The 17271-nt window shown below is 33.3% G+C and overlaps 1 protein-coding gene across 3 annotated transcripts in view; it reads left to right on the forward strand.

The window, feature by feature from the left end:
* Positions 1 to 8066, forward strand: part of LOC123547561 (AT-rich interactive domain-containing protein 5B-like) — a 41618-nt gene extending 33552 nt beyond the window's left edge. For all 3 annotated transcript variants that reach the window (XM_045334756.2, XM_045334754.2, XM_045334755.2), the window contains one exon: positions 25 to 8066. In XM_045334756.2, coding sequence (XP_045190691.2) covers positions 25 to 366 — 342 coding nt within the window. In that variant the 3' untranslated portion in view covers positions 367 to 8066. The remainder of the gene's footprint in view (positions 1 to 24) is intronic.
* The last annotated feature ends 9205 nt before the right edge of the window (positions 8067 to 17271 follow it).

Raw genomic sequence — 17271 nt, forward strand, 5'->3', positions numbered from 1 at the left:
AAATCTCATCTTGTTTATTTTCAGAGAATTGATTTTCAGGCTCCATGTAGTAGTAAACCGATACTTCCGGTTAGTTCGAGCACTATTACAACTATTGGCGGACTTCCGGTAGATTTGAGTAGTTTTGTTCATCCAGCATTCCCGCAACAGATGTTGATGCAGGGCGTTTTCCCGACGCCGTTTCAGCTTCAGCAGATGATTCAAGGACAGGTGGCTGCCGGTATGCCCATGTTAAGGCCAGACTTTATTCCGTCGCCATTAATGTTCCCGCCCAGTATGTCTGTAGTTGCGCCAACAATGTTCACGAATGTGATGCCTTCGGTGGCAAAGACTAGCACAAATACTGCACCCATTGTTAAAAGATAGAACTTGTGGTGTTGTTTATTCCATTTTAATTTATTATTGCATCGAAATTCAAGTTGCCAGATGTCAGAAGTTTGAAAGTTACTTACACATATGGTTAGTGTATTTCTTTTATTTCTTGATTTGGTAAATACAAGTTATTAAGAGGTTTATTACTTCTATGTTACATGTGCTATTTTATCTTTTTTCAAATAGCCTTTGATACGCCTTCATAAAGAATGAAACTGTGTATAAAAACACCATTTTTGATATGATATTTTGTATAAAGACACAAAAATTTGTCAGAGGTTGACATGTCTCACCAGTCCATATAAAATATATGGTTTAAAACCAAGAACATATTGAACTTAACTCAGCTTTTATGTTTTTTTTCTTATACAGAATAGCATACAGATGGTTAAGTTAATTTTGTACCAATATAAATATTGCAAAACTTACCACCCTTTTGATCACTTCAAACGGCCGCATATCCCTACAAACCAAAGTACAATATAATTTTGCAAAACTTACATATCATACGACATATTTGAACTAGCATTTGGTTTTATACAAGACAAAAGTATATTGATACCTATTGCAGTTTGAGCTCGGGCACCGTAGGGAATACAATGACCATTATGATAGGATCTATCAAACTGTTTGCAACTTCTACAGAGCAGTTAGCCAATCCGGTCACTGCTAAGTATGATCGTAAAATATTAGATATTGATAATTAGGCATAGGTGTGTATTTGTTATATGTTATAGCTACTGTTAAAATGTGTAGCAAAATCTGTTTATTTGGCATTGTGAAAAAATGTGTCAAACTTTCAAGTAATTTCCAATGAAATGTATACAACTAAATTGTGACTGATATAGAAAAAAAGATTTATGACTTTCTATAGCTACTGTTAAAACGTTTAGCAAAGTCTGTTTATTTGAAATTAAAAAAAAAATATTTGAAATTATGAAAAAAGGTGTTTAACTTTCATAGTAATTTCCTATAAAAGGTGCACAACTCTGCAGTGACTGAAAAAGAAAATGAAAGATAAAACTTCTAGTTATTAGATTCAGGTAGTAAATCATCCCATTGGTGCTTTTAGAATTTTTCCATCTTAAATCTGAATGATTTGCTCTTGAACGTTTTCATTCAGTATTGTTTGTTAAATAGTGTGTAAACGTTGGCAGAATTTTGCAATACTTCATTTGTGTAAAATTACTGAAACATACCTGTAAGTTTGTTGCAATACATGCATTATATACAAATATGGAGTTTCATTTCATTAAATACATTTTTTCTATGAGAAAAAATACGTCAATCGGCATTTACTGACACTCTTATATCGAATTTGTATGTGCAATTTTTGGTGCGGCTTTACTAATTACACTTTGTAGTAAATTGTTCCCAATGAGCGTTTTGATAAATGTTTAGCATAATAGGGTAAATATTTTTATGTTTCAGTTTTGTGAATACACTTGGTTATTTTTAGAAACTTTAATTTCTATAGCAAGACTGTAAGGATCTTATACGGTTCATAAGAAATTAGTAAAAGTTAAGTAAATCAGAATGCTATTAATTTGCTTTACTAAGCATGTAGGTAATTTGGTGACTTTGTGTGAATACAACATTTATTACATCAACTTGAGCCTGACGATTTTATTTGGTGGTTGGTCAGTGTTCAGTGTGTGTTCTGGTTAACATCTTTTTGGAATACATGATGATACACAATATTTGTTTTACCTGTTTAGCTCACCTGTCACGAAGTGACAAGGTGAGTTATTGTGATTGCTTGATGTCCGTCGTCAGTCGTGCGTCGTGCGTCAATAATTTCTAAAAAAATCTTCTTCTTGAAAACCACTGGGCAGAATTACACCAAACTTCACAGGAATGATCCTTGGGTGGCCCCAATTCAAAATTGTTCAAAGAATTGAATTCCATGGCAACCGAAAGGAAAAAACTTTAAAAATATTCTTGTCCAAAACCACAGGGCCTAGGGCTTTGATATCTGGTGTGTAGCATCATCTAGTGGTCCTCTATCAAAATTTTTCAAATTATCCCCCTAGGGTCAAATATGGCCCCGCCCCGGGGGTCACATGGTTTATAAAGACTTATATAGGGAAAACTTTGAAAATCTTCTTGTACAAAACGTCATGGCCTAGGGCTTTGATATTTGGTATGTAGCATCATCTAGTGGTCCTCTACCAAGATTGTTTAAATTATCCCACTAGGGTCAAATATGGCCCCGCCCCGGGGGTCACATGGTTTATATAGACTTATATAGGGAAAACTTTGAAAATCTTCTTGTACAAAACCACATGGCCTAGGGCTTTGATATTTGGTATGTAGCATCATCTAGTGGTCCTCTACCAAGATTGTTCAAATTATCTCCCTAGGATCAAATATGGCCCCGCCCCGGGGGTCTCAAGTTTTACATAGACTTATATAGGAAAAAAAGTTTAAAAATCTTCTTGTCTGAAACCACAACACTTAGACCTTTGATATTTGGTTTGTAGCATTGTCTTATGGGCCTCAACCAAAATTGTTCAAATTGTACCCTTTGGGTGAAAAGAGGCCCTGTCCTGGGGGTCCCAAGTTTTATATAGACTTATTTAGGAAAAAGCTTTAAAAATCTTCTTGTCTGAAACCATACGACCTAGGCTTTTGATATTTGGTATGATGCATTGTCTAGTAGTCCTCTACCAAAATTGTTCAAATTATGCCCCTGGGTTAAAAGAGGCCCCGCCCTGGGGTCACTTGGTTATTATGTGAGTTATATAGGAAAAATACTTAAAAATCATCTGATCCTATTTCCAAGACTGTTTAATTATAATCACCTGATGCCCCCAAGTAATATGATGTCACTTGACTGTGACCTTGACCTACTGACCTGCCTTCTTGTTCTTTAAGATACAACCTTGAAATTTTGGTGACATACACAGTTTTGCACACAAATCGTAAAACTGAATTTCATTGACCATGAATGTGACCTACCGACTTTCTTAATATTTTATTATCATTTTGACATTTGAATCATGTAGCTCATATTACTCAGGTGAGCGATCCAGGGTCATCATGACCCTCTTGTTTGATGTAGGTGGACAGTTTAATACCTTTTGATAAGGAAAACTTGTACGAAGTACTTTGGTCATTTTGGAAAATCCTGATTCAAACGCACAAAGGCCTGTTCTTGAGATCTGTGTAAATCCATTTGGGTTTTGCAAGGGGATAATAATAGCATTGAAACAAAGGATTGAAGAATTTATTTCGTATTAAACCTTGTTATCAGGGATTCTGGATAAGATCATTTCAAAAGTTAAGAAATACCCTTAAGTTAGTTCTAATGTTGATTAACAACCTTTTAGTTGCTTAGATTTAAAATGTTTCACTCACGAAAAGTGGGTTTTCTATGTGCATTATTTGAATGATATAAACCTGTTGTAGGAATAATGGTACAATGGTTTTTTAAATCTCCTGTTTCTTATGATTTAAAACAGTAATTAAAACAAGATAAAATGTTCATTGGAATATATACTGAAAGTTATTGATTAACAAGAAAACTTTGTTTAGAAAATATTTATCTATAACCTTTATCCTGCTGGCGGCAATTGATTCTGCCACCAAGTGATCATGCATGGTCTGCACTGTTCGCTATTCAGTCTGTAAATTTTCAGTGATAATAAGTGGTATGGCCCAAACTGAATGATTAACCAGACCATTTTAGAAATTTATCAGGCTAAGGGATAATAGTGAACTATACTCTTATGTTTGATCTGAAACAAAACTTTTGATTTCATTTTACCAAGTGGCATTAAAGCGACTAACCCACACATCGTGTGAATTGTAATTTTTAAAATAATTTATCACCGAAAGGCCATTGTTTCATATACTTACATGAAACATAATGGTTGACCAGTTTACAGATTCCAGAAATACGAAAACATTCGAATTTTTGCAGTTTTTCTCATGTACTTTTATAAACCGTTACAACGGTTTATTTTGTAAACATTGATAAATATAGAACGAGACACGACAGTATTTTTAGACGCTATCATCGCGTGGGCAGCAAATCAAAAGTGCGCATGTAGTTTGATGGGTCAATTTATATACTCGTCTACCGATTAGGGAAGTCAGCATGATTTTCTTTGCCTTATTTAGGTAAGAACCACTGAATTGTACCGAATAACACTACCTAAATAACGGACCGTTCCATTCTTACATCGCTCGCCACAAAACCGAACTATAGGTAGCGCACAGTATTATGGCGTTTAGAAGTGAAAACAAAACAATAACATAAAATTAAGTCAAAACACCAAGTTTACGATTTAGTTAGTGATTCCTCGTTGGCCGAGCGGGTACGGTATTTCTATTATACCTTTTTGTCGGGAGTTTGATCCCCATTTTTTTTTCAGTTTGCATTACATACTTTGTGTAAGTTTGTTTTTCTCTGGTTTCTAATTTATTGTTTTGTTTCTTATTTTCGTATAAAATTGGAAGTATCTATAAATCAATCAATCCTAAAATTATGGCCAGGCAATGCTTGTATTAATGTGAAGTGTAAGATTGTTATAAAACTAACCCGTACAGGTTTGAAAATATCACAGGAAAGATTAAAAAACATTAGATCATATTAAAGGTGGAGTGTATTAGACCTTTCTAACGTAAACGTTATTACGAAACGGAATACTGAATCCTTAAAATTTTAGGCTAATTTGTGGTCTATGGGAGACAATTTCATCCAAAAGTAATGCAATAGTATCTCCTTTAGACCATTATTTGCAAATAACATTTACGGATTCAGTAATCCGTTTCCGATTTACGTTTACGTTAGAAAGGTCTAATTAGACATAATTACGTGTCAGTTGTGACATATGATTTTAGTGAACATGTTAGAACTAGATTTACTAACTCGTTTTGTCTTCATTGAATTGTAGTGAAGAAAAAATTAAAGGCAAAATTTAACGGGTCTAGGAATCGAACTCACGACGAACAAGTTTAATACGAATGCCGTAACCGCACTAGGCCAACGAGAAATCACTGACTGCATTGTTAACGTACTAAGTGTACTGACTTTATTTTATGTTTTTTATTTCAAAACGTCACAAAAGTGTGCGATACCTATACGTGTAATCACGTGATGTTTGCTGACGGGAATTCTGTTTTTTTTATAAACCGGGAAACCCTTTTCAGATTATGTAGCATATAGGTGAATAAAGCAAAAGTTTGATTTTTTAAAATCTGACACCACGATGTTTGGGTTAGTCGCTTTAATATGATTTTAATTAGATGTTTATTCAACACAATTATATATTTTTATTATTTCTATTCACTTATCTACAAGCTGGAAAATGACTTTTGTCCTTGCCTTTACCCGGAAGGGCACCTACGTCCTTCCTCCACCAGCTGGAAATGTCGCCATATCACATTGAATGTGTCCGAGTGACTTTAAACTTAAAAAAGGAAATTTGACACTCTAAGACAACTGTATATCATTGGGTGATTTCAATAAATGACATTTCTTCTACATACAAAGTTGAATAAAGTTTATAATGATATTTTATTTCCTTTTTGCGTCACATTTCGTTGATGTATGAAGAGTTTGCAAAAATTTCAAACAAAATGACACCATGCTATTTAGTGTTTACAGTGTAATACCCTGCAGTGAGAGATGACAGCTTGTTAAAAGTACTAACACAGTACTACTATTGTTAAATGTTCAAAAGTGCATATATTTCTAGTCATGCGATAATAGTGTTCATTGTGCATTTTGGCAATTTTTATTGTGGTTTTTTTTTATGTAAACTGGGCTATTTTGTGTGCATTAGAGTAAAAATTTTGGACTGGATTCGTTTCAGTTATTATCACAATGTCTTGGTTTTTAGCTCATCTGAGCACAAAGTGTTCAGGATGAGATATGTTGATAACTCACCGTCCATTGTCCGTCCGTCCACATTTTTCTTCATACGACATCTCCTCTGGAGCCATTTGGTGTAAACTTATGAACCTTGACCGTCATGCAGAATTCTACTTATCATGGCAACCAAAAAGGAAAAAAAGGAAACTCTTCTCCAAAAGTACGAGGGCAAAGAGCAGCATTGTCTAGTAGTCTTCTACCATTTTTTTTTCAAATCATGTCTCTGGAGTCAAACTTGGTCTATCCCCTGGTTCACTTGATTTACGTAGCTTTATTTAAGAAAAACTTTAAAAATCTTCGTGTCAAAAACTTTAAAGCCTAAAGCGTGTAGTTGTCCTCTACCATAATTGTTGAAATCGGGCCTCTGGTGGCAAAATTGGTCCTTCGCATCGGGTTCACTTGCTTTACATAGACTTTTGAAGTACAAATCTTCTTGTCTTAAACTGTAATGCTCTGGGCTTAGATATTTGACATGTAGCATTGTGTAATGATCCCCTACCAAGTTAATTAAAATAATGCCCATGGGATCAAAATTTGCCAAGCGCCTGGTGTTCACTTGTTTTACATAGACTCATATAGAAAAAACTTTAAAAACTCTTCTTATCTTAAAACTCCGGTGAATAGATGTTTGGCAAATAGCATTGTTTAGAGGTACCCAAGTGCCCATTTTAGTCAGGTGAGCAATATAGGGCCATCATAACCCTCTTGATTTTTTGTTTGGTAATTTTGCCGTAGAATTCCACTTTCAATTGTTATCTGTACAGAATATAATTATCTTATTTAGAGAATCGGTGAAAAACGCTTGCATATGTATTTTTAGTTAAAGACCCACCACAGCCTAGTGACCTACTCCCCCAACAAACACTTCCTGAAAATCATTTTAATAATCAGGTGTAATACAGCAATACTACAAGATCGAAAGTTGACAATTTAGATCCTTCTTGATTAATTTGTTTTCACAACATTTTCTGCTAGCTTATTCAGTCAGTCTCTTTCCAGTTAGTTGTAAAACATGTACATAAATAATTATCTTACTCTATATAAATAAAGTGTGGTCTTAACTAAAGTACTGTGCATATTTCTACATTAAAATGTTAAAGCCCGCCTGTTCAGCTATTTTAGGGAGAGCGTAGATCTACGGACCACGGGGTCATGAGTTAAGGTCCTCGGGCGAGGCGTATGTTTTCAGTGACGATTTGATATGAAATATTTCGTCCTCTACCACTGATTAAACATGTAGGGAAGTGGGCAGTTACTTGCGGAGAACAGGTTTGAACTGGTGCAGAGTTAGGTTAACTGCCCGCCGTTACATAACTGAAATACTGTTGAAAAACGGCGTTAAACCTAAAACAAACAATAAAATGTTTAGATATTTTTGGGCTTATATATGCCTTTGTCAGTTTGTAACTACATACTTGTATTTCTCATTTTTTATGCAAATCATGTGTAATTAATTAAATACCATCATGGAAGCACAAAAAGAGTACAGTAATACTGTGGTGGGTCTTTAAAATAATGTTTGGAAAGCAGTCTCGAAACTCTGGCCACATCTGATTGGTTAATTTTGTAGTTAACTTATGGCAAAGCTGCGATTTTGGACTGGTATCCAAGCTTAGTTTTATAGAGATCACATATGTTTTATGTTGTGAAGCTAGATGAACATTTTTATTAACTAATTTGATAAGGAGTGGTGACTCTGCATAACTTGCAATTCTTACGTTTTTGTTTGATAAATATTATTATATTCTATTCATAATATACAATGCACCTATTTAATATTGACATAATAATATAATAAACAGCTGAATATTTATGTACAAGTATTTGTTTATTTATTAGCTCACCTGAACCAGAGGTAATGTATATCCAAACCGTTACATTTACTAAACCTAAATCGTTAACTGTTCTACTATTACTCGTAGCCAAACCGTTACATTTACTAAACCTAAATCGTTAACTGTTCTACTATTACTCGTAGCCAAACCGTTACATTTACTAAACCTAAATCGTTAACTGTTCTACTATTACTCATAGCCAAACCGTTACATTTACTAAACCTAAATCGTTAACTGTTCTACTATTACTCGTAGCCAAACCGTTACATAGTTGATACACGTGGTTGACTTCATATTGTATTTCGTCTCAGAAAAACTAAATTTTCAGTTGAAAGACCAATGACTACATATGCAAAAAAATGCTTCTTCTTTCTTCTAAACAATTTTTACTGATGATACAATTACAAGAATTTTGATAACATCATTTAGAAGTTTCGTTTTCGCTTATTAATGCATAGATCCGACCTGTCAATCAAACCAGTTATATTGGCCAATGAGATATTGCTTTATCCGTCAATCCATTATATACTCAGTTCCAAAAGAAAGTGTGCACTTTTTAAGTTTAAATATTTCAAAAAAATTCCCCGACGTTTTTGTTTCATTTTTTCATACACTAACTCTCAGGTATAACTCAAAATCTGAAATGCACACCAATTTGTTTACGAACTATTTAAATTTTGGTACCAAACACAAACAGTATAAGTTTTCATGAAAATAACCGAGAAAAAATAACAGAAAACAAAGTGCACATTTTCTTTTGGAACTGAGTGTATATAGTATTTGTTGCTAAGGCGCCATTGTGTCTCACAAGCTTACCGTAACTAAGTACCTGTAAATTGTAAAGTTCTAAATAAAACAGAATTTTTTTTTTTGTTCTCTTCATGGCCCTGTGTGAAAAAAGAGATGCTTTACATATAAAATGTAAATCTGACATTGAGAAATCAGAAAAGAAGTGAACGTGCAATAAACAATTGCGAACATCCATGTAGAATGTTCATTTATTAGGGTTATCATTTCAAAAATGTACAGCTATTTTTTTTTATTTAGGTTGTCCGACAGGTGTCATAGGATTTTCATTCCGTTTTGTACATGAGAAAAGGAAATTCTTAAGGCAAACAAAACATATTCATGTAAACGGCGATCTGCAAATTTCGGCCACACTACAGATTTTGTATAAAAATTTTAACTGAATTTTTACTTTTCACCTTAAAGCGGCTGCCTCCAGATCGTTCGACAACAACAAAAAATATTTTTTAGATATCTTGAAATAAATGCTATATTTCTTAAAGGCCTAGATTTTGGCAGTGGGCCAAGGGGTTTTTGTCTTCACCAGCACACACTGCGAAAAAAGGGTCAATATACGGGAGTGTACGGTCCCGTATATTTCGAAAATACGGGAGTATACGGGGTGTATATTATAAATATACGGACCTAGTATACAATCCCGTATTCGGAAGATCTAGTATACGGGAAGTCCGTATATTTGTCATGCATATACGGGATCCCGTATACGCCGAATATACATACATGTATATTTCCCGTATATTTTAAATATACGAGTTTTCAAAAAAAATCAATAAGAAATGGTGTTTATTAGTGTTCTGTTTTAACATAGATTTTATTTCCATGTATTCGAAGGGTCTTTGAAATTTATCCCGTATACTTGTCGTATTTTAGAATATACGGAACACGTATACGAGCCTGTATATTCCGGATATACGTAGTATACGGAGCCCGTATTTTTGACATATACGGACTGCAACTGCATCTAATATACGGGATATATATGGACCTGTATTTTCTAATATACGGGCATCGGATTTTTCCGTATACGCATGATATACTAAGTATACGGATCCTGTACTTTTGACATATACGGGCCATATACGGAACTGTATTTTTTGATATACGGGCTACGGACTTGTCCCGTATATGCAAGGTATACGTAATATACGGATCCCGTATATGTGGCATATACGGAATTTATTTGCATCTGATATAAGGGGATATACGGAACTGTATTTTGTTGATATATGGGCCAGGGTTTTCCCCGTATATGCAAGATATACATAGGATACAGATCCCGTATCTGTGTCACATACAAACTGAATTTGTTTTTTCGTATACGGGAAATACACGGAACAGTATTGTTGAAATATACGTTGGCCAGATTTTTCCCGCATATGCACTATCCCGTATTTTTATTTTATTAGAACTAATCTGGTATATGGGGCACACACTGAAAGATGACATAGAATGAAGGTTAAACAAACCCTTAGCAGAATACGGTATGTTAGGAAAAATCAAGACAAAGACAGGGTATGAGAAAAACATTATCATCAATGGAGACAAGTCAGATTAAATTAACATTATATATAACATAAATACTTCAAAAAAAAAACAGTTGTTTTTTTCTCGTACGATTATGCGTTATTTTTATTTTTTGTCCAAATGAAATAAGCAGAAAATGTAATTCTTGCATACCAGACGGGGATTTCCGGTATTTTTACCGGTGCTGGAAAAATCCATCCGGGGTGTAAGATGACTCTCGTGCTTTAAATGACGTATTACGAACTACATATATGGAGATGATTCATGTAGTTATATTTTCTTTCAAAAACGAAATAAAAATCCAATACCTTGACAGTTCCTCTTGGTTCTTGATAATTTGTTTAATTACGCTGCTATAAGAAATAGTTCTATAAAGAAGCCATTCGATTGATTTTATTATTATTATTATTATTTCTTCATGTCGGTGTGCAAGAAAAATATTCTGTCACTGGTTATAGGCTCAGATGTGAATATCCGGCTCTCGGCTAAATAGTTACCCTCGAAGCCGGAAATTCCCATCTGCACTTACAACCAGTGAAAGAATCTTACAGCAATCAATAACATTATGCATTTTTAGATGTTCGTTTCTAATTGAAAAAAAAAACACCGTTAACGCAACAAATCAGTATAGTAACTAGATATACAGTCATCTTATTTAAAGTGTTTCATTTGCGTTTAATAGTTATATTACGTTAAAATCTATCCCCAACATTATATTTTATATATAATGCATGGTGTTCATAGTGCCGACACACGCAGCCACCTCATTTTGAAGAATTGTCTTTAAACTGACAAAGTCACGACAGAAGTAGGGAAGATGTTTTCAAGACAGATTCTACAAAAGCATATTAAGTGCAGCGATGTGATCTAAATAATACTTTCCCATTCTATTTCTACTAAATTGTAAAAAATATATCCACGATTTAAACGAAAGCTAGCTTAAACACAAACATTCGTAGCCATTTATTGTAGCAAAAAATAGAGTCACATAACCTGTTCGTCGTTATTATGCTATATTAGTGTTCTATAACCTGTCCGCCATTACGCGATTCATTTATTTCAAACATTTCTTAAAAACGTGGTAAATTAGCAAATTCTGTACGATATATTTGCCACTATTTTTTTTTATTAAATGATCTGGAGAGTTTTCAAGAATTTCCAGTCTTGCGCTCAGTGTAATATTCTCACTAAGATTTCTTTATTTTAGACAAGTGAAATAATTCACCAAAAACGTCTTATCTCTTCATGTTAAAATGTTAAAATGTTTTATTCAGCAGCCCTGTATTCAAGTATGAAATAGAAAACAAGTATAATTGTTAGACACATGTATCCAATCTTATAGATTAACCTAAATGAAATATTAAAAGATATCAATCAATATAATTTACATTATTTCGTATAAGTGTTACCGAATACTAGTATTCGATACTATCAGATCATAAAGGCTGTCTTTCAAATTGAAGTTTGGTCATATTACGAACAACAGAATAGGGATTTTTGTTTCTCAACTATTTAAAAATACCATATCAAGAGAAAATAAAAGATGACAGCGTCAGGAATCGAACCCGGACTGCCGCGGCAATAAAGAAGTTTTCCGCTGTCGTTACCATTAACGCTGAGGAGGGTTTGATGTTCAATGCGCATTAAATTTACAAACGCTTTTCAATTTTCATCATAAAAAGTAGTTAAAACAATTAATTCTCATTTTCTGTAACATACAGTTTGTCAGAAATTAAGAAATATAGCATTAATTTCCAGAGATTTAAAAAAATGTCGAACTTTGCCTTTAATGCCTGTATTTGGTATTCTTTTAATTTTCAGTTTTGAAAATTGCGTTATCTTTTTTTTCCCTCCAAGATTGCACACAGTTACAATTACCATAAAATAATCTAACTGTGCCAAATATTTAATCACACTTTAAATTTCATTGTGTATTACAACATTGCCTAGGGATAAGCATTACCCGACTAGTGTTGTTTCAAGGTGGGTCATAAAATATGTTAATACACTTATAGGTATTTTTATGGTTTTTACATTGTATTTATGCATCACCTTATTCTGTCTTTGTATCGTCTTTTTTCACGAAAATTTAGTTTTTATGATTTTTCGGCGACGCCGTCTAAATTCGTTTTCGTTACCTATGCCACGTGACTTCAGTTTGCAAATCAAACTACTTGATAACGCGTATAGATAATTTATCAAAATGGAAGATTTATGCAACACTCTTCCTGATTGGACGAGAGTGTCAATTTCTTTCACTCTGTTGATTGTGCTACGCTGAGAGAAATGTAGACAAAGCATTTATCTTAAACGACGCTGTTCACAGTTTTAAAGCTAACTTTGGCTCAGTATATTTAGCAAGAATATTGATATATCTCAAAATGATAAGTAAGTTTAATAAATATGATAAAAACCTGTTCATATACCAACATATATCAAATTAAAGAAAGAGATGAATACGGTCTGCGTATCACATGAATAAGGGTGTGATAAAAGTCTTTTATGTAGAGAAGTGCTTTTTAAAAGATTATCCTTGTTACAATTGTCGTCTGTATATGAAAAGGTTTCTTGCTTTTGTGACTTATTCAGATTGCATATTAAAATGAGTACTTGTTTGCTTTGATATACTTGTTATAAATTATTTAACTGATTTATTATATATGAATATTTTTCTTTAGTATGGTATGAAAATATTGAACTCAGTTGAAATCAGTTTCATTATATATATGCTATATAATGACTGAATCTCATTACACTGAAATGAAGGTACGCTGCATACAGTCTATCTATGTGATATGACTACGGTCAAACTTTGTTTATGAAACAGAAATATTGAAATAATTACAATTGTATGTTTTGCTTGACCTTCACGTTTTTATAGGTGTGACGTCATTGTCCAAAAATTCATGAATAGCGAATATGCATTTGTTAAAGCGGGATCAGTTGGCCTATTTTAGAAATAAATAATAATAATAAATAAATAAATCCTTTAAATGATTTTTTTCTCATGTATTCTAATCAAACTTGATTTGTAGCATCTTTATTAGGCCTGCAACCAACTTTGTTCAGCTGGGACATTTGACCCCTTTTAGGGGCTACTAGAGCTAAAACTAGAAATGCCTTTATACAGCGTCTCATGAACAGCTTGGTGGATCTGTGTCATACTTGGTCTGGAGCATCATTATAAGGTCCTCTTCCAAATTTTATATAGGAATTTGGGCCCTATTAGGGACCACTATAGCTAAAAGTAGATATGCCTTTCTTTGCATTAACCACTAAAATGTAATGGATTTTTATCAAACTCGATGTGTAACAATATCGTAAGGTCTCCTGCTATTTTGTTACAAATGGGGATAGGGACCAATTGAGCTAAAAATATAAACACGTTTAATGACCTCTTCTCATGAACCGCTTCATGAATCTTCATCAAACTACTGCTGTAATTATTTGTCTAAGGATAAACGAAACAAAATTGCAACCCTACGAGCCTTTGCGAAAAATTAAAAGAGAACCATTTAAATTGTTAAAGTGCGGTGTTTAGTTTTGCAATTTGAAAAATGTTAAATGAAAGATGAATGTTAGATGAAAAATTCATAAACTTCTTTCCTTATTACAATTCGCCGACCATCATTTTTAAAGATATTTCTTGTTACAGTTATTTCACTTGACAAATTTGATATCATTGGAGAGAAAATTTTAACACAAACTAGAAAATAAAAGATTTTTTGCTGTATTTTTGTTGTATATAAAAACGCTGCTTAGAAAACTTTTAAGCACGTCATTTTGCGCTCCGCTAAAAAAAAAAAAAAAAGACGTTTGTGATCATGGCTGCAAAATAGGTAATAACAGAAAACTGAAAATATACCAATCTTTCGGAAATACATATATATGAAGTTATGAAAATTTCGTAATAGTCCGTTGAAAATCGGTAGGTGGTGTACATTTGAAATAAAAGACTTAGCCACGCAATTACTTATATTGTGTACATATATATAATAATATGAGCGGGGCCATGGGAAAACCAACATAGTGCGTTTGCGGCCAGCCTGGATCCAGACCAGCCCGCGCATCCAGGATCTTTGTTGTTAGCCTTCAAACCTTATTGCAATTAGAGAAACTGTTAGCGAACAACATGGATCCTGACCAGCCTGCGCATTCGGATACATGCAGGTCGCAAAGCCGCTATGTTGGTTTTCTCATGGCGCGGCTCATATGTTTAATATCATGTTTCATATATTTACAAGAAAGTAAACTTAAGTGTTAGATGTATAATATCTAACGATTTCTAAATATTTCATGATATGTTTTAAGATCGAAATTACAGACATACTCGATTTTTTTCTAACAAATGACTTTTTTGTTCTCAGAATGATTGAATATGCACGCGCGCAGGTCTATCTGTGCACGTGAACAGGTCTGGTTAGGGTAAAAACACGTTTACATGCACAAATCGACCTTCCGGCGAGATTTTTTAATGTTCTTACAGTTGTTTCAAAATATATAAACCCTAGGCAAACAAAAGATCTAGAGTAGGTGTGTATTTTTTCCATATTGAAAGATAATAAAACTTTCAAAAATTCTTAAATTTTATTATAACCAACCTTTTTTGATATGATGCTATGAAACAGTAATACGCATCACAACCGCTTTCATTTTAGTCTAGAAAAGCATTATTTTGTCAGTTAGATTACCTATTTTCTAAAGATAAAAGATCGTTAATACTAACTTCATGAATGCTTTCATGAGATTCCAGTTTTGATCGAATGAATGAATGTACGTGCCGCCTAATTCGTAAAGAAGTTAGCCGTGGCTACTTTGCTTCTGCGAAATATATTTTTTTCTTTACAACTTTTTTTCTCGTTTAACCACAATGGTATTCATGAAATATTTTTGCACGATATTTTCTTTTATTTCAAACACTTGCAACATTAGCTTTTGGTGACTGGAATTTTTGTCTACTAATGAATGAAAGAATGAATGAAATAATTGTTGAATTAATTGAGCTTGAATGACTGAATGAATGAAAGATTTCACGAATGAATGAAACTACTTAACGGCTATTCTGAATTTCCTTTTTCATATTATAATTATATAATTTATTAATTTAGTAAATAGACAATTTTTACTGACGCTAGCAATTAAAAGAGTATTTCGTTTGAAGTGTATTATTTCATTTACATATTTGTACATTAAATAGTTTTCTTTAAATCGCAGCAACTCGTATTCCCGATTGATTAAAAAAAAACAACAGAGAACAGGAGAATTACAAGGCTAACTCCATTTTCATACAACCTTTCGACTGTTTATTAAGTCTTCATCAGGAAGTCAACAAATATGATTATGAAATAAACAACGTCATGAATTTAAGTATTTCATGATCTGCCTTGTTACAAAAAAAATTCATATTGAGAAAAAAAAACCTGTCTAATTCAGTTAATCAAAAATCAAATCAAATAAATACTTACCCGAGCCTTCGTCTTCCTCTGCAGAATAACGCTAATGACAAGATATTTTTGCAATATACAGATTAGTGCGTGCGGTCACTTCAACCAGATGTTATCGCCTCGGGCTAGATGAATGCGCGCTGATTGGCCGATTCCAATTAAACGGCAGAGGGTTAAATTAGGCCATGCCGATTATCTCATAAAATTAATTAATATGCATACAATTAGTATCAATTAATGTTGCAGTAAAACTGTGTCGCAGAACCTATATGTACGATTTATTTACGAAGAGATCGATGAATGAGTGCAAACTTATATAGCATTTTGATGAAGTCTATGTTAGACGATTGTATTTATTTTCTTAATATGTCCGTAAGTATTGACCTGGCACTCATTAATCTTTGCAAATATTTTCGGGCGTTTTCGTTAATTTACCTAATATTTGTATCCTGAAAGTAACCATATTTTACAGCTAACCAATGTTACGGTGGGTTTGATTTCCAGGCACGTTACCACAGGTATCATTTCTTTAAAATATAATATAATGTTAACGATACCTGTTTTATTTTTACATAAATTTATGTATCATGTTTTTTTTTTTAAAAATAGCGTTTTCTCTTGTAGTATTTATATTCTAGTACGCTTATGACGGGTAACATGCCTTTTTATCTAAAATACTTTAAACAAATTATTCTACTTTGTTACAACGAGTAAATAATTATGATAACTTTAGTAAATAGACCATAAATATCACGATACGTTTGATCAAATAAGTGGTATTGGTAAGTTTGCATATAAAATTTGGGGGAAAAGGTATGGTCAGAGGTAGGATCCGAACCCACGACCCTGATATTGGCAGCAACACCGCTTGTCCACTCAGTTACCTGCACGTGCAACAGTATATCAATTAAGAGTTATGTATGTAATATTTATATTGCTATTTGTGATCGAACACTGAAAATCAATTTACGGAAATATACGAAATATTCATGAGTGCCAGGTCACTACCAACGGAAACTACAACCACGAGAAATAACTTGGAACAGTGTATTCTACGGTAGCATAGAGGGGACATGTTCGCACTTGTTAGCTATCACGTTCGCTTGTGTTAGCCAACACGTTCGCACGTGGTAGCTAACACGTGCGCACGTGATAAATAAAATGTTTCATATGTCCCCGCTATGCAGCTGTAGTATACATAGAAGCATCCGCGGAATTATTTTTAAAATACGAACACATATTTCACTTAATAGTTCATAAATAACAGCTAAAATTAAACAAAAAAGTATAAAATACATTTTATAGCTCTCTGAATTGAACTAAACTGAATGACTACGGTTAATTATGTGCTTTCTTAATAATCAAAATGCCATATTGCATGTTATCTACACGTTGGTTTCAGGGTCCG

The sequence above is a fragment of the Mercenaria mercenaria genome, chromosome 9 (assembly GCF_021730395.1).
Source record: "Mercenaria mercenaria strain notata chromosome 9, MADL_Memer_1, whole genome shotgun sequence".
Taxonomy (NCBI): domain Eukaryota; kingdom Metazoa; phylum Mollusca; class Bivalvia; order Venerida; family Veneridae; genus Mercenaria; species Mercenaria mercenaria.